Genomic DNA, 20,212 nt, shown 5'->3' with positions numbered 1-20,212 from the left:
GCTTATTGACTAACACTAATGGTTTTGCATAAAAGGCAAAAACAAAATGAAACACAAAATACTGAGTTCACTGCAAGTTAAGGAACCGATAAGCTAATTTTTCTATACTATTAACTGATTCAAAATGGCGGTATACTGCAGCTCTTTATGCTGGCACGACTGTGTATGTTTGCATAGTAATATTATTATGATAAGATGTCGGTAGATGTGCATAATTCCACATCAATTTAACATAGGGAGGATTTTGTTTTTAATACAGACATTGTGCCTGTAAGGTTAATAACAGTCGAGTAGTTCGTGCAACTAATATAGTTTCTTAATATAAATCCACCACTCTTACAAAAATTACCAATCCACCACCAAATCTGATTATTTTTGTTACTTAATCTTACATTTTTTCAATTATTTTGTTTCTGTTATTAATGTGGCTTTGCTCAACTTGAAGAGCTTCACTGCCTCATGGCCTCCTCTTTTTCAATACACACGCATTTCCAGTCCACTTGATGTGATACTAATAACAGAAAGAACTGTAGTAGTATGACTACATTTTTTTAAAATAATATGATGTTAAGTATATTACTTTAACGGTATCTAGTCGCATATTTGCCTAGATGATCCGAACTGGATGTTGATTGTAATCATGATACACTCTGACAGGTCAGCATCCAATTACAAAAGCTCTCCAAGCTGCCTCTGCAATCTCCTTCGAAGCGGCAAAATGACGTCATTCCTCATCAGCCGAAGCACGGACCCATCGAGACGAGAGGTGGCGTTCTCTAGGAAAATTACCACTTCCTGACCGCGCCTCAACCGCCTTTCAAAACACCTGCTGTTTGCTGGAGTTGTCACGAGCACGGAGCGAACCTCTTCTCTCGCGTTGCCCGGCTTGGCTGGCAGGTTTCCCTTCAGTGCGTTCGTGAGATTAACTTGGTACGATGCCGTCGACACCTCCGCGTTCGCTATAGTGCCGACGAAAATTCGGGACTTGGCCAATAGGCCATCGATGCACGACCGCGAGAACGTCCGATCCCGTGACCTTGATGCGCACTGACACTGCAGAGCTAAGGGGAGAAAAGTGATTACGTGAACTATTTGCTCGTGAGTGTTGATTTCCTACTCGTTTTCCTTTCCTGGATTTTATCAGCTTTATTTTACGAGAGTGTATTATATACATACGGCCAAACTGTTTCAGCAAACATTAGACAGAAATTAAATCGCCCCCCCCAAAAAAAAAAAAAAAAATTACATAATTATGCCTACACAAAATAATGCGGCTTTACAGCTTGTACTTTTTATCCCCCCCCCCTTAAAAAAAAAGAAAAGGAGCAAAGAAAGAACACATTGTGATCATAATGCTTAGATTCTGTTTGAATTCACAAAAACATTAAGAAAACACACACTACACACAAACAAAATGTGTACACGTACCGTTGTCGGACATTTCAGTGGAAGTTCCAGGGCATGTTTGTCCTGTTAGTCGAGATACAATCAGATCCTGCTCGCAGCAATGTTCTTTGACAGGCTGGTAGTAGGACCTACCACAGCACTCGGCCCCGTCAACCTTGTCGTGGAGAACGCCTTGGCAACAGTCTGAGTTTCTTGGGTTGTAGGCGACATCCGCGCAGCACTCGGTTTTCCCGCTTGAAGCTTGTGCAGCGCGACCGTTACAGCAGATTACATTTTCCATCAACCCCACAACGAAGTTTCCACAACACATCTGAATGTTGGAGTCATAGAATTGATCACCGCAAATCGATAGTTCGCTCTCCTCCGTAGCATCCGCGGAATCCTGCAGCGGTGCCACCGAACCAGAATCGATTGTCTCGTAGCTGACGGCAAGAACCGTACCGGTGTCTTCGTCACATGTCTGTGACGCCATGGAATAGAGTTCCCCTTGGCAGCAGGCGACAGATTCGCTGTATATGTCGTAGCTCACTCCCCCGCAACAGCCCTGGAAGAAGACGTTGATGACGGTATTGCCGCAGCACTCTGTGTGGCTATCCGGAAAAAGAATTTGATCATTGCAGCAGGTCATCTGGCGATTGTCGATGAGCCGACCGCTGCAGCACTCCGTGTGATCTCCGTAAATCCTTGGTACCACCTTTCCATCGCAGCAAATTTCTTCCCCGGGATGTCGAATCACATCCAGACCACAACACTCGCCGCCGCTAGCGAACATGTGCACGACTCCTCCGCAACACAGATGCTGCGAGCTGTGATACGTCTCGACATCGCAGCACGACAAGGACAACGCCGCCGGAGACGATGCCGGCTCCACCGAAAAGATAAATGCAGCGTCGTCCGTCTGGCAACAACTCTGGCTCTGAGGATTTATGGTCACGTCTCCACAGCATTCAAGAGCAGCGTCCCCGTAGCTCACGTGACCATTGCAACAATACTTTGTGGCGTCTCCAGGCTCATAGACGTTGGTGCCACAGCAGGTCAGTGTGTCACTGGTCCTAGCATGTCTGCATAAAAAAAGAAATAATAAAAGTGTTCATGTTGGATACAACTTGTATAGCATGCATGAAAAAATACAACACACATAATTGAATATATTTTGTAATGAAAAGACGATAAACTGAAAATACATACTGTTCACTTTGGACAATTCTTTAGAGGAAACTATAACAGATATAAGGAACAAACTTCACTGTGGACAAGGTGTCTAACCAAAAACTTCATGCTGCTGAAAGATATAAGCTGCTGCCGAGGAAAACTTACAGAAAACCGTTGCAGCAAATTTGAGAATCCACGTTGTAAGCTCGAGCCTCGCAACACTCGGCGTTGGGAAAGGGGAACACCAGCCCTTGACACACCGTCTCATTCAGCGGGTTGAAGGCGGTGTGACCGCTGCAAGCATCGCGACCACCCTGCTGTGAGTGAGGAGTCCCGTCGCAGCAGATCTCTCTGTCTCTCTCCCTCATGATATTGGTTCCACAACACGTCATATCTATATTACATAGAACCCAAACACGGATTTCAATTAGTCAATAAAGTCAATCCATTTCTTATAAACGGAAAGTACTATATGAAGGTATGTTCAACGCTCAATTTCTATATTACATCATTCATCAGAAATTAGGTCTTATCGAATCTATTGAGAAATATATAGGGAAAATGGGAAACTTTTCATATTTTACCCCTCTAAAGAGAAATAGCTATAGTCGATAATCATTCATATTCGATATCCCGAGATGCTGAATTTTACCTAATGAACTTTATATTGTGTTGTTGTTGATGTTGTTGCACATTCTGGTGGCACGACCTCTGGAATTTCATCGGAAAAGCTGTAGTCTTCGACTTGGGGCAAATACACCGCAGACATTTATCTCTAGATTTATTCATTATCAGCCATTGTTATCCTTGTTGTCATCTTCAAAAGTGCATGCTTGATCGTCGGGAGGGACTCACCTTCCCCTTCTCGTACGTGGACCTCTCCGTTGCAGCAGATCTGTGTATGCGGATCGTAGGCGTAAAAGCCGCAGCATTCGCCGAACTCGACGCCCTCGGGCAGGTGAGCAGGATAACCCATACAACATGGTTGCCCAAAGTCAGTCAGAATACCTCCACAGCAGCTGTCCTCGCTAGGATCGTACGGAGTGAGTCCACAGAGCTCTGGATACATAGCTACCTCCTCCAACGAGCGAACCAGTCCCGTCTCGTGACACATGTGAGTGTTGGGATCGTACGCTTTGGTCTGGCAACATCTGAAGTTCAGATGAAACAACAACAACAATCTGTCACATTGGTGCAGTGTAAATCTTGTCAAAACAATTAGTGTGCATATCGTATCCAATTTCTGTCATATTCATAGATATTGGTTTCACCGATATCTTTGGTGAACCTAATTGGTTTTAAGGTTTGTCTGTTGTCCGTACAGTGTTATTGCATTTGGTTATATATTCGGCGGTCCGTTAATCTGCTAGACTGCCATCAAAGAGTGAGATATTTTGATTAAGACCATTTACATCGAAATGAACGCACGAAGACGACGCACAAATCACACGACTAATATTTTCGTCACCACTTTGGCAAAGCATAGCAGCACACTGGGAGCTTTCACGTACCTCAAAATAATGGCACTGACTAATGTTAGATAGACTTCCTGAGGTTATGTAACAACACTGCTTTGTCTGCGAGTCGATAAAATAAATTTAACATTGTACACAATCTCTATTAGCAAGGCTGAATGTGACCAGCGACTAAAGAAAATGTTGAGTTTTTGTTTCTAATGTCATCAACTCACCGTGAGCTGTTGGTCGGGATGTCGTGGATGTTCCCCACACAGCACGTTTGCTGTGACGGTGCAAATGTGGTCAAAGACCCTTGGCAGCAGACTCGCTCGTTGCCGCTCTGGTCGAAGCGTCCTCTAATGAAGCCCTCACAACACAGCTCAGCAGTCGGATCGTAGAGGTAGGGACCACACACGTCTAGGTTGGCGGATAAAACTTCCACGCTGCCGTCATCCAGACACACCTGCAGATTTCATAGTTGTTTAAAAAAAGTTTTATGGGTGTGGCCTTTGGAGTGTGCATCATGTTACATCAACGTAAGCTAATGCATTAGATTGAATCATTACGTATCTTGACGTGTTAGGGTAAGTTCGTTGGTAATCATATTGTTAACTGCGTTCTCAAAAATAACGAAATTCTTTATTGAGTAACCGTCCTAACCGACATTTACGAATCAATGACGTAAGCAGGCGACCTACCTCTGTCGCCGAGTTGAAAGTGATGCTGTTGAATGGGTCGTTGGGGACGCGGCAGATCGTGTCGTCGTCGGGGGACGTCTTGCCGACGGCGGTTTCGTCGATGTCGTTGCACAATTCTTCATCGGAGAGCAAGAGAGAGCCGCAACACTGGGACTGACTGCTGGGGATTCCTCTATAAAGGACATCTGAAAGGGACAAAATAATGGTCTGTCTTTAGAGAGTTTCATTCACAGATATGAGGAGAGTACCGTATGCAATATTCACGTACTTAAAAGACTGCACCTGTGATGAATGTGATGTAGCATAAGAAATTGTACAGATGAATAATGGTATAATACGCATATGAGAGTCTTGATCACCTGTTGCAGCGAGTTACCATTATTCTATTTTAGTAATGGTCTAAAACATCTCTTCAGCTCTCATACAAATATGGAATTCATTCCATTCATTCATTGAATCACCTACTTTTACAGCTACTTATCATTATTCAATGTCAAAATGTGTTCTTTTTTAAGCCTTCACTCAGCTGAAAGCCTTTTCTCCCTGCAAGTCCCGGATTATTCGTGAAAAGTACTTACTCTCATAGAGAATCAGCTATTCTGTTACGTTCACAAATGGTGATGTCTTTCTACTTAGCTCTACTTAGAAACTCACTTGAAAACACACATTCGTACCTCCAAGCATGCCAGTGCAGCAGGTGTCCTGGTCGGGACGGTAAGCTTGTACCTCATCGTTAAGACCATTCCCGCAACACTCCCCGCCTTGTACGTCGAAAGACCTGCTGACATGTTCGCAACAGGTCTGGATGGCTGGCTGGTAGGTTGATGTGCCGCAGCATTCCTCGCTCGGAGACGACTTGGTGTGAATCACGGTTTCGTCCCCGAAACTGCAGCATAGCTGCGATGATGTGTTGTAAATACCTGTAATCATCAACGCAACGTGATTTTGCAAAGTTTTCTTTATTTGAAACGCTATAAAAGACATAAATCGTAATAATTGTAACAAATCGAAGGCATCTGATGCTCATATCATAACATTTTATAGCCATTTCGATTGGTTAAACAGTTAAAAACTGAAACGCGCACGTCCTTTGAATATTCCGTGACTCAGATATACTTCCAATTGATATTGATCAACCGTTATAATACAGTACCCATGCTTAGCAGACCATGATACACGATAGACAAGCTGCTGTGCAAATTAATGATGAATGCGCACAAAGTTACGCAATGCAATGTCAATTGAGATAACTACTGAAGAAATTTCGACAATCGATCGGTGACTATAGATGGTCTCACCTGCACCACAGCATTTCATATGGTCATCAATCTTATGAAGTGTGTCCTGGCAACAGACTTGGTTTGTCTTGAAGTAGGACACGCCTCCACAACACGACTGCACGTTCGGCACCTCTGGCACTCGCTCGAATATGTTGTCATGACAACAGGATGCCTCCGACGGAAGATACGAATTTTGACCACAACATGAAGCACCGTGACCTGTCATGAAGCAAAGCAATCAGCCGATTAGCGACAATGTTAATGTTTTAACATATTGACAGTAGTGGATATCAAGTAGGGCCTCTGACTAATGTTTCATAACAGTTCATGTCCGTTGGAATATGTTCATCATTGAGAGCTGGAAAGGTCTAATTTAGCGAATAATTTGTTTGGCGAGTGACTTTCTCCCTTGATGCACGTAATTACCTGAATCTTGGACATTTCCCTTGCAACACATTTGCGATCTGGGATCAAATGGTGATGTGTTCTCGCAGCAAGCCTGCGTCCTGATGTCAAAGGTCGTGTTCCCGCAGCACTGAGTGTATCTTGTGGATTTAAGGTTGACGACCTGATGGATAGATCAGATCAAGAAAATGACGGTACATTATCATGACTATAATGTGTGTAGGAGACCTGTAGGAATGTTCAAGCGATTCAGAGTTTTTTTGTTTGCTTCTTCATGTAGAATTTTGAAGATGCGCTGACTAGTATGATTAATGACGACAGCACATCTCGAAAATGACACTAAACCGTTAGATTTTCAGCAACTTGAAGCTTCATTATATTCAGTAATCCTAAAGTTCAAGTAGGCAGTATGTAAAATACAATTCTGCAGAGAATGATTTCTGATGAATTGAGATTAAGATTCCGGATGACGGATATGAAAAATGTTTATAAAGAATCAATTTTGACAGGCAATTCCTGATATCATTCAAAAAGTGGCGGCATGGAATGATTGGCTGAAACATTAATACTATATGCGCTTACATGTCATATTGACTTCTTTTGACTCAATCCGAAATCATACTCAGTTTTCGTATAGAAACCTCAATAAGAACTGCATCGTGATGTTTACTAAGGAAGAAATCTGTCATTTATACCTGAATTGTATTGTAGAATTTTAGCAGGGCAAAATAAATATGACCGTCCCGAAGGTCATGTATATCCTATCATGGTGTGAACAAACTTACCCCGCTACAACAGATATCTCGATCGGAGTCGATGACTTGTCCAGCGCAGCACTGACCGAGTCCACGAAGTGGCGCCATTTGCCCCCACTGGTATCCCAGTAGGTCTGATGCCACCGGGCAACACGTCTCTTCTCTCGTGTTGTATGCGGTGCTGCCACAACATTTCATGAGACCTAGGTGTGTCATAAGCAAAAGTATACAGATAGGATGAGAGATATGCAAATGGAGGGTTATACATTCATTAACGAGTCGGATCGCTCGAAACATAATTATTGTTCTAAAGCCCCCTCCCCCATTAAGTCAGTGTATCCTGTGGGAGGAAAACATATTATGTGTCAAGTAAAGTTTTGAAGTTTACGCGTTACCCAATTTGGTGTGCGGTGAATCGCCCAATCATACACGGAAATACAATTTCTCTTCTGCATTCTTTCAAGTAATGCAAGTATACTTCCTTCTTCGCTCCCCCGAAAAAAAAAAAAATCGGTGGAATCAATTTTGCGAATTTCAATGTTTGCGTCAGTATTTTCTTAGAGACGAATCAATGTAAAATGACCACTAAACTCTAAACAAACTTCCTTCTCCCTTTCAGCAGATGATCGAATCGACATCTCATCGATGCACGTACCTTCTTCTCTAGACAGCACGGCATCGCCGCAACACATATCGGTGACTGGGTTGTACCACTCCCTGAACTGGCAGCACTGGAGGCGGGAAGATTTGGGCCTCACCTCACCTCCACAGCACACCTCATCCCCCGGGTTGTATACGTTACTTCCACCTGTGACAAAGGAAACGGAAAGTTTAGCATGGCAGGTAGGGATTTTCAGGCGGGTGTTAGAAATAATGATTGTCAAAATGATGCAGTGAAATAACGCGTTGAATGTATATCGACACAGTGACATTATTGAACACGGCTAGGGCTCCCTCTCTGGTTTCATGATGTCCTTTCTTGAAGTTATAAAATCAAGTGCGCACTAGTGAGTTCCAATACTAATAATTGCATAAAGTAAGTTGCACCGTATACCTACATAGCGTTAATCAATCGGTCAATTCTGTTTAGCGTGCTTCAGTTTCAGACCTGACTCGTTATATAGGCCTACCTGTTAGTCTCATTATTTCGCCTTTCCGACAATCGCGTGGTGTATGTAACACTCATTTTATGTTGTTAATGATCTTATACAAGCGGAGTACGCTGTGGATTCCATACTCACAGCATATAAATCTCGTGTTTTCCTCCAGTGGGAATACCTTCCCTCCGCAACAGATGTGAGACGACAAGTCATAGCGCTCTTGCTGTCCTGTGGTAGGATTGGGGCAGATTCCATGCCGTGCTTCTACTATCTTTACGACTGCAAGGGACCAAAAGAAGAGAAAAAAAAAACAACAACGTGACCGTCTTGTCACTGTTCATTCAACGGACAGGACACATAACAAAATTTAGACATTACATTGCACTATTAAGATTTTCGAGGTTCATATTTACTTCAGGTAGCCACAGTTGAAACATGCAAATGTTTTCTGATAAACAACCACGGGACTGTCTGCTATAACCCCCCCCCCCCCCCTTACGTGTCTTATCTAATTTATCGACTTTTGCAGAAGTTATTCGCATGTGACTTTCCCCAAACCGACTTCCAGTTTCGAGATGACGACAGTCATGAGTGACTTGAAGAGGTCGATTAAAATGCAGATGAAAGTAGAACCAATGTCAGTTTCAAGAGAAAATGATTCTCAACTAAAGTGGTTTCATTTTGACGCGCCTCTTGCACCGTCAATGTCTTATAGCTAAATTTAGTGACGCAAATGCTCTGCAAACGTTTCTGGATTTGTTCGTTCATCGAGTGTTCTCCCAACACTTCACATAGGAAGTGAAAGGACACGAACCTCTGTAACATTCCACATGGATCACACCTAGAACTCTCAAGATGAATGTAAGAGTTGAAATTCTAACGCCGTATACTGAAGATGAAGACCAGTTTTGCGTAGCATGTTCATCCCATATCAATCCTCTGTATCATATTGTTCAAAATTTTGTTAATCACTGTTATTCATTCAGTTATTCATAATTTTTTAATAAGCGGCTAACAAGAACCAGATGAGCGAGGTATTTCCGAATGAAACCCCTTCAAAACAAAAACACACTAAAAAACAAAACAAAGCCGGATTGTATAAGCAGAAAACAATAGATGTAATGCATCATGAGAGAAAATTACTATGATGGTGTGAAATTTTCATGTTGGTGTAATATATTCTTATTCATCAAACTCCTCAAATAAAATGAATAATCCTCATTCAAGTGGCTCTTCTGGTTTTGCTCCCACCCACAGTAAGCGGAAAGTGGGAATTTTCGACAAAATGTGCCAACGCAAGCCGAGATTATACTCTCGTTCACAAGCGAAGCGGGGTTTTCCCGAAAACATATATATATATAGATAAGCGCACCCACTCACCCGACAGTACGCCACCCTCTTGATGACAATCAATTTAAGGTAACTTTTTATCCCACAGATTAGTGACACGAGGGTCATTTCGTTGTGGGCATTCGATCGCAATCTTATGGTGTATTAACGATACAGCACCTGATAACGGCAACGCTAACACCTTTTATAGTGATAATATCTGAGGATACTGGAAAACGTTGTTACAGTTATCACTGATTTTTATTTAATGCCACTGGTAACACTGTTGTTTCAATAGTCAATTTAATGTTATTACATGTGTTATCATCATTTCCATCATAGGAACCGTTCTGCTTTATCATTCTGATTGTTTCCACTGTCACGGCAAAAGACTAATGTCACGTATGCTCCCACATTCCGTTATTCGGAACGCTCATTAATTGTATTCAAATAGACCCGCCCACCATGCACCGGCACCCCCCCCCCCCCCCCCACACACACACACACACAAAACCTGTAGGACCACCCCTGTAATCTCTCGCGAGCGATTGCGAAGGGTGGTGGTAATAGCACCCTCTTCTACTCATCCTATAAGAGCAATGCATTACCCACGCTCATTACAGTCGGAACTTTATCGAATGACGTATTTTGCATAAATTGCCATTCAAACTGCAGTTTACGTAAAGGGCACTCATGACTTACTGCGTAGGAATGAATTGTGCACAGTCATTTTTCTCGCGTTCCGACACATAATTGCTTTTATGTGCACCTTAACTTCACACGGTAGGCAAACATACTCTAAGAATATTAGTTATTTTTTCTCCATGAGAGGAACAGAGCCCACACGGTGTTTGAAGAAAATGTTTGGGTTTTTCAGCCACTTCTAACTTGCTCGTACATGTATAATGTTTGCGCAATCTACATGTATCTTACAAGGAACATCATTTAAACTTCAGAAATCTTACCCCTTACTCTTCCGAAAAGCTTTGATTTGGGAACTCTCCTGTCATTATCGCAGGTCTAAATATATGCACAGTGTAATTTGGCCCGGGGTGTAAAGTTCAGTTATGACGTAAAACGAAGTGAGAGAATGTGTGGAGCTGTATTGTATTTTATAGCGTCGAAGTGAGGAAGACTCATTATATTTGTGTACTCGGCTTGAGCGAGGTACAGCGTTCCACCCCTCCACCATTGATATCCAAATATAGGCAAATATTGGGTGTTCTTTGTCATTTCAGCAAAAGGGGATTTTCCGTAGGGAGAGGGAAAGTTTCCCCTGCCCAGTTTTCTTGTCTTGTTTTGTCTTGTTTTGATTTGTTTTGTTGATTTTATTTTGTTCCACTAATGAAACACGGTTTTTGGTTAGAACTTCATGCTACCCAGCTTTCCGTTTGTTAATTGCTTTTATATCAAGACATAATGTCAAAACGTACCGACGAAAAAAAAAAGATACCTTGTTGCATTTTCTGTCTATACAGCGTGTGTGACACTCCGGTGAGTAAAGTTTTCGCCATTGTCAACCATTACTCATGTAGAACAAAGCCATTGTCCAAGATGAATTTTACTTTTCATTTCACTTCTCACTATCAAATATTTCACTCCTGACTAACTAAAATTAAATAACTTACTTTTATATAGCAAAGCGAAAGCACGCCGAAGTTTTTGTTGGTATTCACCACTTCAAATTATTGTATTCGATAGGAAAATAAAGATTATTTTTATGGCGGATGCAATCACATGCCTTCTTGAGACCGGTAACGTGAATTCGCTTTCAACTTTCATTAGCTTTCCGTTGATGCTTATCATCAGATTCTGTGCAACCCACATTGATTATCACCATTACGCCATACAGGGAGTCTACGTGCATGTTTATGATAATGCATCTATCACTGGAAGTTTGAAAATATCCATCGCAGTGAATTATCTTCAAAGTAAATAGCCTAAGCTTCATATCATAAGCGTGCAAATGACATGAGATGATTCTGCATAGGCAGGAGTAGATTGTTCGTATTTTAATTCGAATTAAATTGATCTCAGTTAAAAAAAAATGATGGATAAATTTTCGTTCCATTTTGTATGAAACGTGTCACAGAATTTTTGGAGATGAATATTTTCATTATGATTTTGTAGACATGATTATTATGTTTTATTCAATTCAATGAGTTCAACAACATTTCTTTTCTGTCGTGTACAACATTTTACAACGAAAATACAAAACGATATAATGCAATAAGAAACAAAGACAAGTATGCATATTTAGTTTGCTATTTGCGATACAGTCATGTCCATATAACTCAGAGAGAAAAACATTGGTTTAATGAATCACAAAGATTGGAATTAGCTAAGGTTAATCCAGTACTTTGTAGCTGTGTTGATTCTGTGTAGGCGTTTAGGCAGAATAATGATTGTGTAGCTTGTGGCATTCACGTGATTTAATGTACAATTTCTTTTACGTTTTTGTCGAATGAAGTTTAAAGGGACATTCCGGACGATTTTCATAATTTCACATCATGTGGTACATAAATCAACAGCTCCATGTTTAGATTCGTGGAATTTGTTGTGGTCCTTGAGCAGAGAAACCAATAAATTGAAAATCTTAAACAAATTACACTGAACAGTGTCGATGACATCAGAGCCTCATATATTTCAGAAATGTAGCAGTGCAATTCCATTACAATACCACTTGCTCAACAAGTTCACCTGTGAAGAGTCTATGCATGCCTTCTTCTTTTGTTCTGCTTCCTTGAGCCCCAACTCGTGCATTCTTATGGTGAGGCTGCCATGTCATCATCCTTGTTCATTGCGATTTGTTATAAATTTTGAAAACATTCTCATTCTTCATCCCAATCACTATAAATTCTGAAACTCTGTACTCAGTTTAACTGATTTATAGTTTTTCAAATGTAAAAGTCTGAAAATCATCCGGAGGTCCCCTTTAAGGAATGCTATCTGTATAACATGATCAGGTAATGTGTTCCCTGATGTAAGGTCCACCCGCGCATCTTACGATGAAGTTACTAGGTATTGTTAATCCTTATAATTGGGATATTGATTCATCGAGTGCTGAATACCCGTGCATTATTGTATGAAGTGAAACTATTTGCACTAGATTTGTTTAAAAAATAAGAATGTTGATTTAGTTGGGATGTGAATGATTGCCTGAAGTAACCCACCGATACCGTGGCATCGTGAAAGAGACTTTTGCTATACCATTCAACTCCTGAGATGTATAGTAAGGAAGAAACACTGGCCGAGATGTATAGTAAGGAAGAAACACAAGTCTAAGCATTCATTCACCCATACAGTATCATGAGAAGAAGTCAGCTTATCAACGTTGGTGCTCTGCTCATAATGCAGGTAGATAACGTTGATTTACAATCAGAAGCCTAGGAAACGCCGGGCCTATGAAGAAACTGGACGAAGAAAATCGTTGTTTGTTTCATTTTTTTTTTCAATTTCTGTTCAACACTACCTGCTCTTACTTTTCGGAAGGGAGGCCTATACAGAAGGCCATCTACCATCATGCAGCCTACATCTCTTTCCGTCCATTAGCTTATTGAGAAATATTGTACTGCCAGTATGACGCACACCACTCCAGATAATTACATCACTGTTAATAAAGGATATTTCAATGAACCTGGCTATTGCTGCAGGAAATGACGTCAGAGTGATTATCATTAGTATTCATAATGATTCACACTGGGTCATAGTCGTGATCATAGCTGTAAATACGAGTAGGCCTACTTCATTAATCTCGTTGACGTCACCAACGAATACCTAATGCGACTTGACAATGACTATTGTTCAACCAAAAGGCATGTCGCTGGGCCAGCACGATATTGCTCGATCTAGTTGCCACATGTCGGCGCAATTGTTGGTTTCACAACATCAGAGCAACTCCTGCACCGTTAATTTACCTAACATCGCATTCGATCAGCTGACATGTCTACCATTATAAAAGTTTATCATTTGCATAACAAGAGGAGATGCTTTATGTTTGTTTACTATGACGGTCCTGGCAACATGGAACATCTTATAGAAGAGAAATGAAGCAATTTACTATTTTATGTATCTAAATGATAATTATAGAAGTTGCTTGTGAAACTTGATTTTCGAAAAAAAAATCACCAAAATCTATTGCTGTTGTTGTTGCATTTTCGTTTTCCTGTTTTGAACTGCCTCGCATCGTACATCGATGGAAATTTAGAGCGTATCGACCAATAAAGGGAAAGAAATAAAGAGGAAAATGGAATTCAGATGAGTTAAGAACATACAAGATTTTTGTTTGATTTTTAGTAATGAAATTAAAGGATAATCTCTTTTTTCAAAGTTAAAAAAAAAAAACGATGGAAAGTGGCGCCGTGTTACCTGCGTTTTGCAAGCAGTCAGTGCATCGATTTCTATTCGGACATACCTAAATATCTTGCAACATAATATCATATCCAGTTGATATCGACAATTTCACGACGCATAAGTTTTGAACTCATTCGTCAAGTCACAAATAAATGAACACTTAAAAAACGAAACAAGAATACACCCGGGCGATAGTTATACAAGTTATGAACAACATCTCGGGGTTATCACAAACTTGCTGCTTAAAGGGGATGGCTAGTAACAGTGGGAATCAGTGGGAATGCTGGGGGATGATTGTTCCAATCCTTGTGGGATTCATTTAAGAGTATAACATATCTATTGTGTGAAAATCGTTTGCTTCAGAATGGTCTCATATTCAAGTAATGTGCAGTTTAATGTTTCCAGGTTATCATGCCTGTACAGTGACGGGGTATTAAACTGCACATTACTTGAATACGAGACCGTTCTGAAGCAAATAATTTTCACACAACAATAGATAATGTACTCTTAATTACAGAATTGGAACAATCATCCCTCAGCATTCCCACTGATTCCCACTGATCAGTTACTAGCCCTATATGGAAGACCAGCTACTGCAGCTGATTATGGTTTATTCAGTCATTTTCTTAGATGGAAAAATGAAACAGATGAAAAATCAAACTCACTCAGGTACCAGAACACCATTTCAGATAAGAAAAAGATGCTACTTACAAACAACATGCAGATCTTACCACAAACGGCACACGCAAGTGCTGTGAAGATCCCTGAGGAGTAGGATCTGGACATGACCTTTCTTTCCTAGTCTGAAGCCCCTTGAGTTTAGCGATTGATTTGACCTGCTTGTGTGTGATCTGTGAGAGATCTGTGCGTATGGCGTCCTTTTGTCGGGGAGGTGCTCTTATAGACTGGTAGTGCTAAGTTGCACGCTTGAGTTGGCGTCATCGGCTAAAAATAACAACACAGGGAAAACCCCTGTGATTCGCTAAGGGCCAACCCAAGCAGCACCAAGGGAACGGGAAAATTTCGTAACACCCCCTCTCCACGATTTTTAGGCATACCTTCAATATTTCTACTTTTCTGTGATATTTGTAATTGAAGTCTGAAGAAAATAATGACATAATGTGATAGGTACATGCATGTCCACAACATTCAAATGCCTATTTTCTTATACTGTTATTACCTTCTTTTTTTTTGTCAGAATGCAGGATGTGATAGACAAATATGACATTACTTATCATGATTATAGATTACGAAAATATGATGATAAAGCGATAATGATAGCAGTAGCAGTACAAGTAGTAGAAGTAGTATTGGTGGAAGTGGTATAGTAGTGGTAGTAGTAGTAGCAGTAGTAGTAGTAGTAGTAGTAGTAGTGTAGTAGTAGTAGTGTAGTAGTAGTAGTAGTAGTAGTAGTGTAGTAGTAGTAATAGTAGTGGTGTAGTAGTAGTTAACAGTATATGACTTAATGGCAATAACAATGATAATTATATTGCTAATGATTATTGCTAATCTAACCCCCCAAACCCCAAATTGTCTCAAGGGGGCGACCAATGTTGTACAGAGGCGGATAAATGTTGGTCTGGTCTGTTAGCTTCTCTCTGTACTGGTCGGGGGTTAGGTAATCACATAGACACCAATCATCATCAACTTTCAATACCAAAATTTAAAAGGGGCCTAATATTTCTCCACAGGGGTGAGGACAAAATATAAACAAGGGTTCAATTTTGTATAATTAACTCTAATGCTTCAAACAGCATATTTATTCACCGGCCTTCCCGTAGGCCTGAAATAATGAATGGCTCACAAACAATTTCCTTTTTACAACTCATGACACATTTTCTGCAAATATCTACGGAATGACATTTTGTCACCTTTGCAACACTAATCAATAATACATAATATAACTGGACCTCTCTCTCGCACTCATCTCTTTAACACTCATTAACAGGAGACCCTTTACGACCATTTTTCTTTACGGAAGGGGAAGGGGTTTGGTTAGTTGGGAAAATGAAATTAGTGGGGGTGTGGTCACTTAGCTCGACGTCTGTTTGGTCGACGCATGAAGACCTCCTCCGCATGTCGATCTCGTCATCGTCGATGAGCTGGGGTGTCCAGTCGAAAATCTGCCCTTATCACAAACTCGTATACCGGTTCATCACCAGGGGCGTGGGGGGTCCAGCATCAACACAGTTGCTGTCACTTTACTTTGCCCATGGACCTACAACAATAGGTCCCTGCTTTGCCTCAGTCGGATGGAACGCTCCGACCATCATGACCATGACGCCAGTCAACCAGTTGTCGCTCGAGTTCATTACACTCTGACTTTGGGTGAGCCGAATTAAATCAGGTGAACAGTCCGATTAACATCATCGTGATGACACTCACAGTTCTATGTCAGCGAGGTACACAGTGTCAGTGCAGGTTAATAATTAGTTTGGAGAGGACATGATGGGTGAAGGAAGGGGGTTTCCAACTCTATCTTAGTGGTCTCCAACCAAAAATCTGCTCCTGTCTCCTCAAGCTTCAAACAACTCTCAAAGTTCCAAAATTCTGTGACGCTCTTAATTGCTTCTCTACATAATGTGTAGGAGCTCGGTCGAATTTTGCTTGCCACTTCTCTCTTCTCAGCTCAGTCATTCACCAAGTCTGACACTCACCAACTTTTGACACTCGCCAACTTTTTAAACAACTCTCAAACATGCTCTTTTATACCTGATTAACTATTCACATTTTCTTTTCCTACCACTATTTCATTGGTTAAATCTGATCTTTGGGAGTGGTCTCCACAAAATAATAAAACCCCATTGGTGAAATGTCTCATTAGCTCCTCCCATTATTTTCTATGCAAAATCTTCTGTAGTGTTTCCTGTCAATTTCCGCTTACAATTAACGATATCAAACAAGGGGCAGGAGACAAAGGGCCAGTGTCCGCATTGCTCACCAATGGTCTCTAATTTGTTTGACTACTTCTTAAGACACCGGAATCAGTGCACATGAAAATTAGGGTGTGAGGCGCCTCCTCACACTAGTTTCGTTCAGTTATTTGGAGTGGGGCTCTGGTGCTGAAGATTATGGACCTGTTATGGGGGAGTTAATTGCTAAACTCATAAACTGCTGTCAATCACTCTTTTCTTGGGAAGGGGCATTGAAGACGAGAAAACAAAGGAAGTCTGACAGGAAGCAAAACAAAGGATTTCATCAGGGACCTCCCTGATTGCACAAACTCAAAGAAGGGGCTGTGTACTTTTGCGTCACCGGGCAATTTTGTGTGGTAGTAGCCACTGGGCTACACTAAGAAAATACTAATTAACTTAATGATAATAATAATAATAATAATCATAATAATAAGGTCTTATTTACCCAGGGTAGCCTCTTCAGTGTTGCCACTGCTCTACCAGAGGGCCCTGCTATCATTATTACCCGAGCGTTGCCAGGTAATGATGCCAATAATGATGTGGTATATCGTAGTGTGAGCAATGTAAGCCTGTCAACGAAATACCCGAGTCTTTGAAGGGCATTATTGATTTAACATCTTGTCAGGGGAGGTATATTGCGGAATCATGCAGGATTCGATCCCAAGGATTTCCCGGGTACGACTCTAGAGCCCTATCCACTTGATTACCCCCATGAAGAGTGGTAAAATACTGATGATGAATGAAAGAAAGAATATCATTTCCGTGTTTACCACGATCAATCTTTTGATGCGCGGGTATTTGTCACATTCTGGAAGTACTTATGCAGACTTTACATTGCTGTTCTTCATATTCCAAAAGCAGGGATCTTTGGCAAGATTTTATTTTGATACTACAACTCGAAAAAAAAAATGGCTACCCTGGATCTAAAAATGAGTTGAAAAAAAAAAACCTTTGTGGAAGTACAAACTACAGAAGAGTGAATAATGCGTATTGTCACAGTGACAGAAATCATAAGTTTTGTCTATAGTTGAGGTTCCCCAAAAATCCCCACTTCCTCGACCACAATGTCACCAAATTTCCCCGCAATATTATAGTGACTGGCAGAGAAAATTCGAACTCATTTCTCTGACTTTCGAAGTCTTTGCAGTGGTTAGCGATTAAGTCTCGAACTTAATGTGACTTTGAACAATTTGACTTGCTGAGACGTTTATGTTTATACTTACATAAGATGGCAATGACCATGAAGTTTTCAAGGCATATACCTATAGTTGTCGGTCAGTTGCATTCTCAGTTATCGAAAGACATGACGTGAACGACAACAACTAAATACATTTTTCACTGTTTACAGTCATGCACTCCCCACCGAAAGCATGTTAAAACGACATTTTGGTAAACGGGCATCTTAGAAGTAAAAAATAAACAAAGGTTATGCCCCTCCCTGGTTACAAAAGTCATGCGAAAGAACTCTCTCCTTGGAATCCACGGGTCTTGATCCAAGGAGACCTCCGGATGATTTTCAGACTGCTGTATTTGGACATCTATAAATTGGTCATACCGGGTATACGTATACAGAGTTTCAGAATTAATAATACTGATTGGGATGGAAGATGACAGTGTTTTCGAAATAAGCCAGTTCAGAGCTCATGTGCACATTGGTACAAATGATTTTTTTTCTCTCATTTGATTAGGCATTTCACTCGTTTGCAAAGCGACATAATGCATAAGCTTCCCTTAGGTAGCAATTTATAAAATTCATGTTCAAACCGGAGACGTATATTTCTATTATGCCCTATAGCGTTTAACGAAGAACTTGCGTATAAGGCCGTGCTGGTGACCAACGTGACTCACTTTACAAAAGGTTTTTCTGCTCATGAGCCAGTTCGAGCTGTGAACTGTATAGTCTTCAAAACATTCGCAATGAAGGAGGATGATGACATAGCAACTTTACATAATACATGAGTGGGTGCTCAAGGAAGCAGAACAGAAGAAGAAAGCATGCATAAATTCTGCACAGATGAACTTTTGTTAAACTAGTGGTAATGTAATAGTATAGGCTTACAGTCCGGTACGTTACGAAAATATGAGCCTCCTTTATGCATTGTTATATCATCATCCTTGTTCAGTTTACGTTTACTGTTAATATCATGTTTTAGGGTTTTTGGAGGAAAGGACCACGATAAATTCTACAAATCTTTGGTTACTATCAATAATGTTCTGCATGATTTGAAATTGCATAAATTGTCTTGAATGACCGTTTAAAACTATACTGGAACAATTTGTTTTTCATTTATTGTTAAGGTCTTCGAGAAGTATCAAGATTGTGTCGTCTTCATTGATGCTGTGATATCGTTTATACCCGACCCGCTCGGATACTTTGCATGACAATGAATGTTTTCTGTAAACAAACAACCTCAAAGTATGTTGTCATATCATTGCTTTCATTATCATTATCATTGTTGATATTTGGTGGTCTAAAGCAAAATGTTGTCATATCTATCATTGTAATTATTGATGTCGTAATTCTCTTTAACCCTGATTAAAAAACAAAAACAAAAACTCAAAGTGCATTAATATATGTATAAAACCAAGGAATTTACGTGTAATTCTGTGCACCGGTCTGTTGGTTTTGGTTAGTAAGCAAGAAAACGAACGGTTCCTATAAAGTCATATCCGTAGTTTCATGTAAAGCTAAACTTAGATGGGAGGTTCGTTCTAATCTGTGTTTAAATTGATTCACTGTAAGATATCCGTCAACATCATGACTGTACTTTAAGTACCTTGGCTTATGCACAGTCATTTGATTGTGTGTTGACCATGATTATTTAGTATAACTCAACTGAACTGGACCATGAATATTATACCAGCTAGACTCTGACGTAAATTTACTACGAAAACGCATCCGTCCTTGCAGGTTGTACCTTTTCTCTCAAGAAAAAAAGGGGGGAAGGCTTGAACGTTTCCGCATCCCATGACATGCAGCAAGCGGTGATGCCATGTCACTATTCTCGTGAGTACGTTGAAACAGCAAATAATGACGGAGCATTGTGTGTTCATGTTTTCTGTTACTTCTTCTTCTGGGTCCGCATTTGAGTAACCCCGGACTTGGAGACCTAATATGACACAAATAAACAAGTAAATAAAAAGATAGACAGGAAATGCCTGTTATCAATGAAAACTATATGTATCTACATTTGTTTGAAAGTTTCTCATGCACAGCTGATGCGATGAGAATTATTTGCTCTTATATGAAATACGATCGATCTAGAACAATGTCCAGTATAAAGTATTTTCCTGTTCTGAATATTCAATGTTGACTCAATACACGTTTGGGCGATTCGCAACGAATATGATTAATCTGGTA

The 20,212-nt window shown here is 40.6% G+C and overlaps 1 protein-coding gene across 1 annotated transcript; it reads right to left on the bottom strand.

Annotated features, from left to right (window-relative positions):
- Positions 1 to 669: 669 nt before the first annotated feature.
- Positions 670 to 8,297, bottom strand: LOC139709669 (uncharacterized). The gene is made up of 12 exons (XM_071621629.1): positions 8,285 to 8,297; positions 7,810 to 7,962; positions 7,185 to 7,357; positions 6,421 to 6,562; positions 6,013 to 6,213; positions 5,389 to 5,634; positions 4,715 to 4,899; positions 4,250 to 4,479; positions 3,415 to 3,710; positions 2,725 to 2,953; positions 1,429 to 2,468; positions 670 to 1,061 (listed from the first exon to the last, which is right to left on the bottom strand). The coding sequence occupies exons 1-12, from the start codon at positions 8,295 to 8,297 to the stop codon at positions 670 to 672; spliced, it is 3,300 nt and encodes a 1,099-aa protein (XP_071477730.1).
- Positions 8,298 to 20,212: the final 11,915 nt, after the last annotated feature.

The sequence above is a fragment of the Diadema antillarum genome, unplaced genomic scaffold (assembly GCF_040938485.1).
Source record: "Diadema antillarum isolate AM-2024a unplaced genomic scaffold, OU_Dant_1.0 seq00001456_RagTag, whole genome shotgun sequence".
In the NCBI taxonomy this organism is placed as follows: domain Eukaryota; kingdom Metazoa; phylum Echinodermata; class Echinoidea; order Diadematoida; family Diadematidae; genus Diadema; species Diadema antillarum.
The sequence above is the reverse complement of the archived record's forward strand: the minus strand, read 5'-3'. Positions and strand labels throughout refer to the sequence as shown.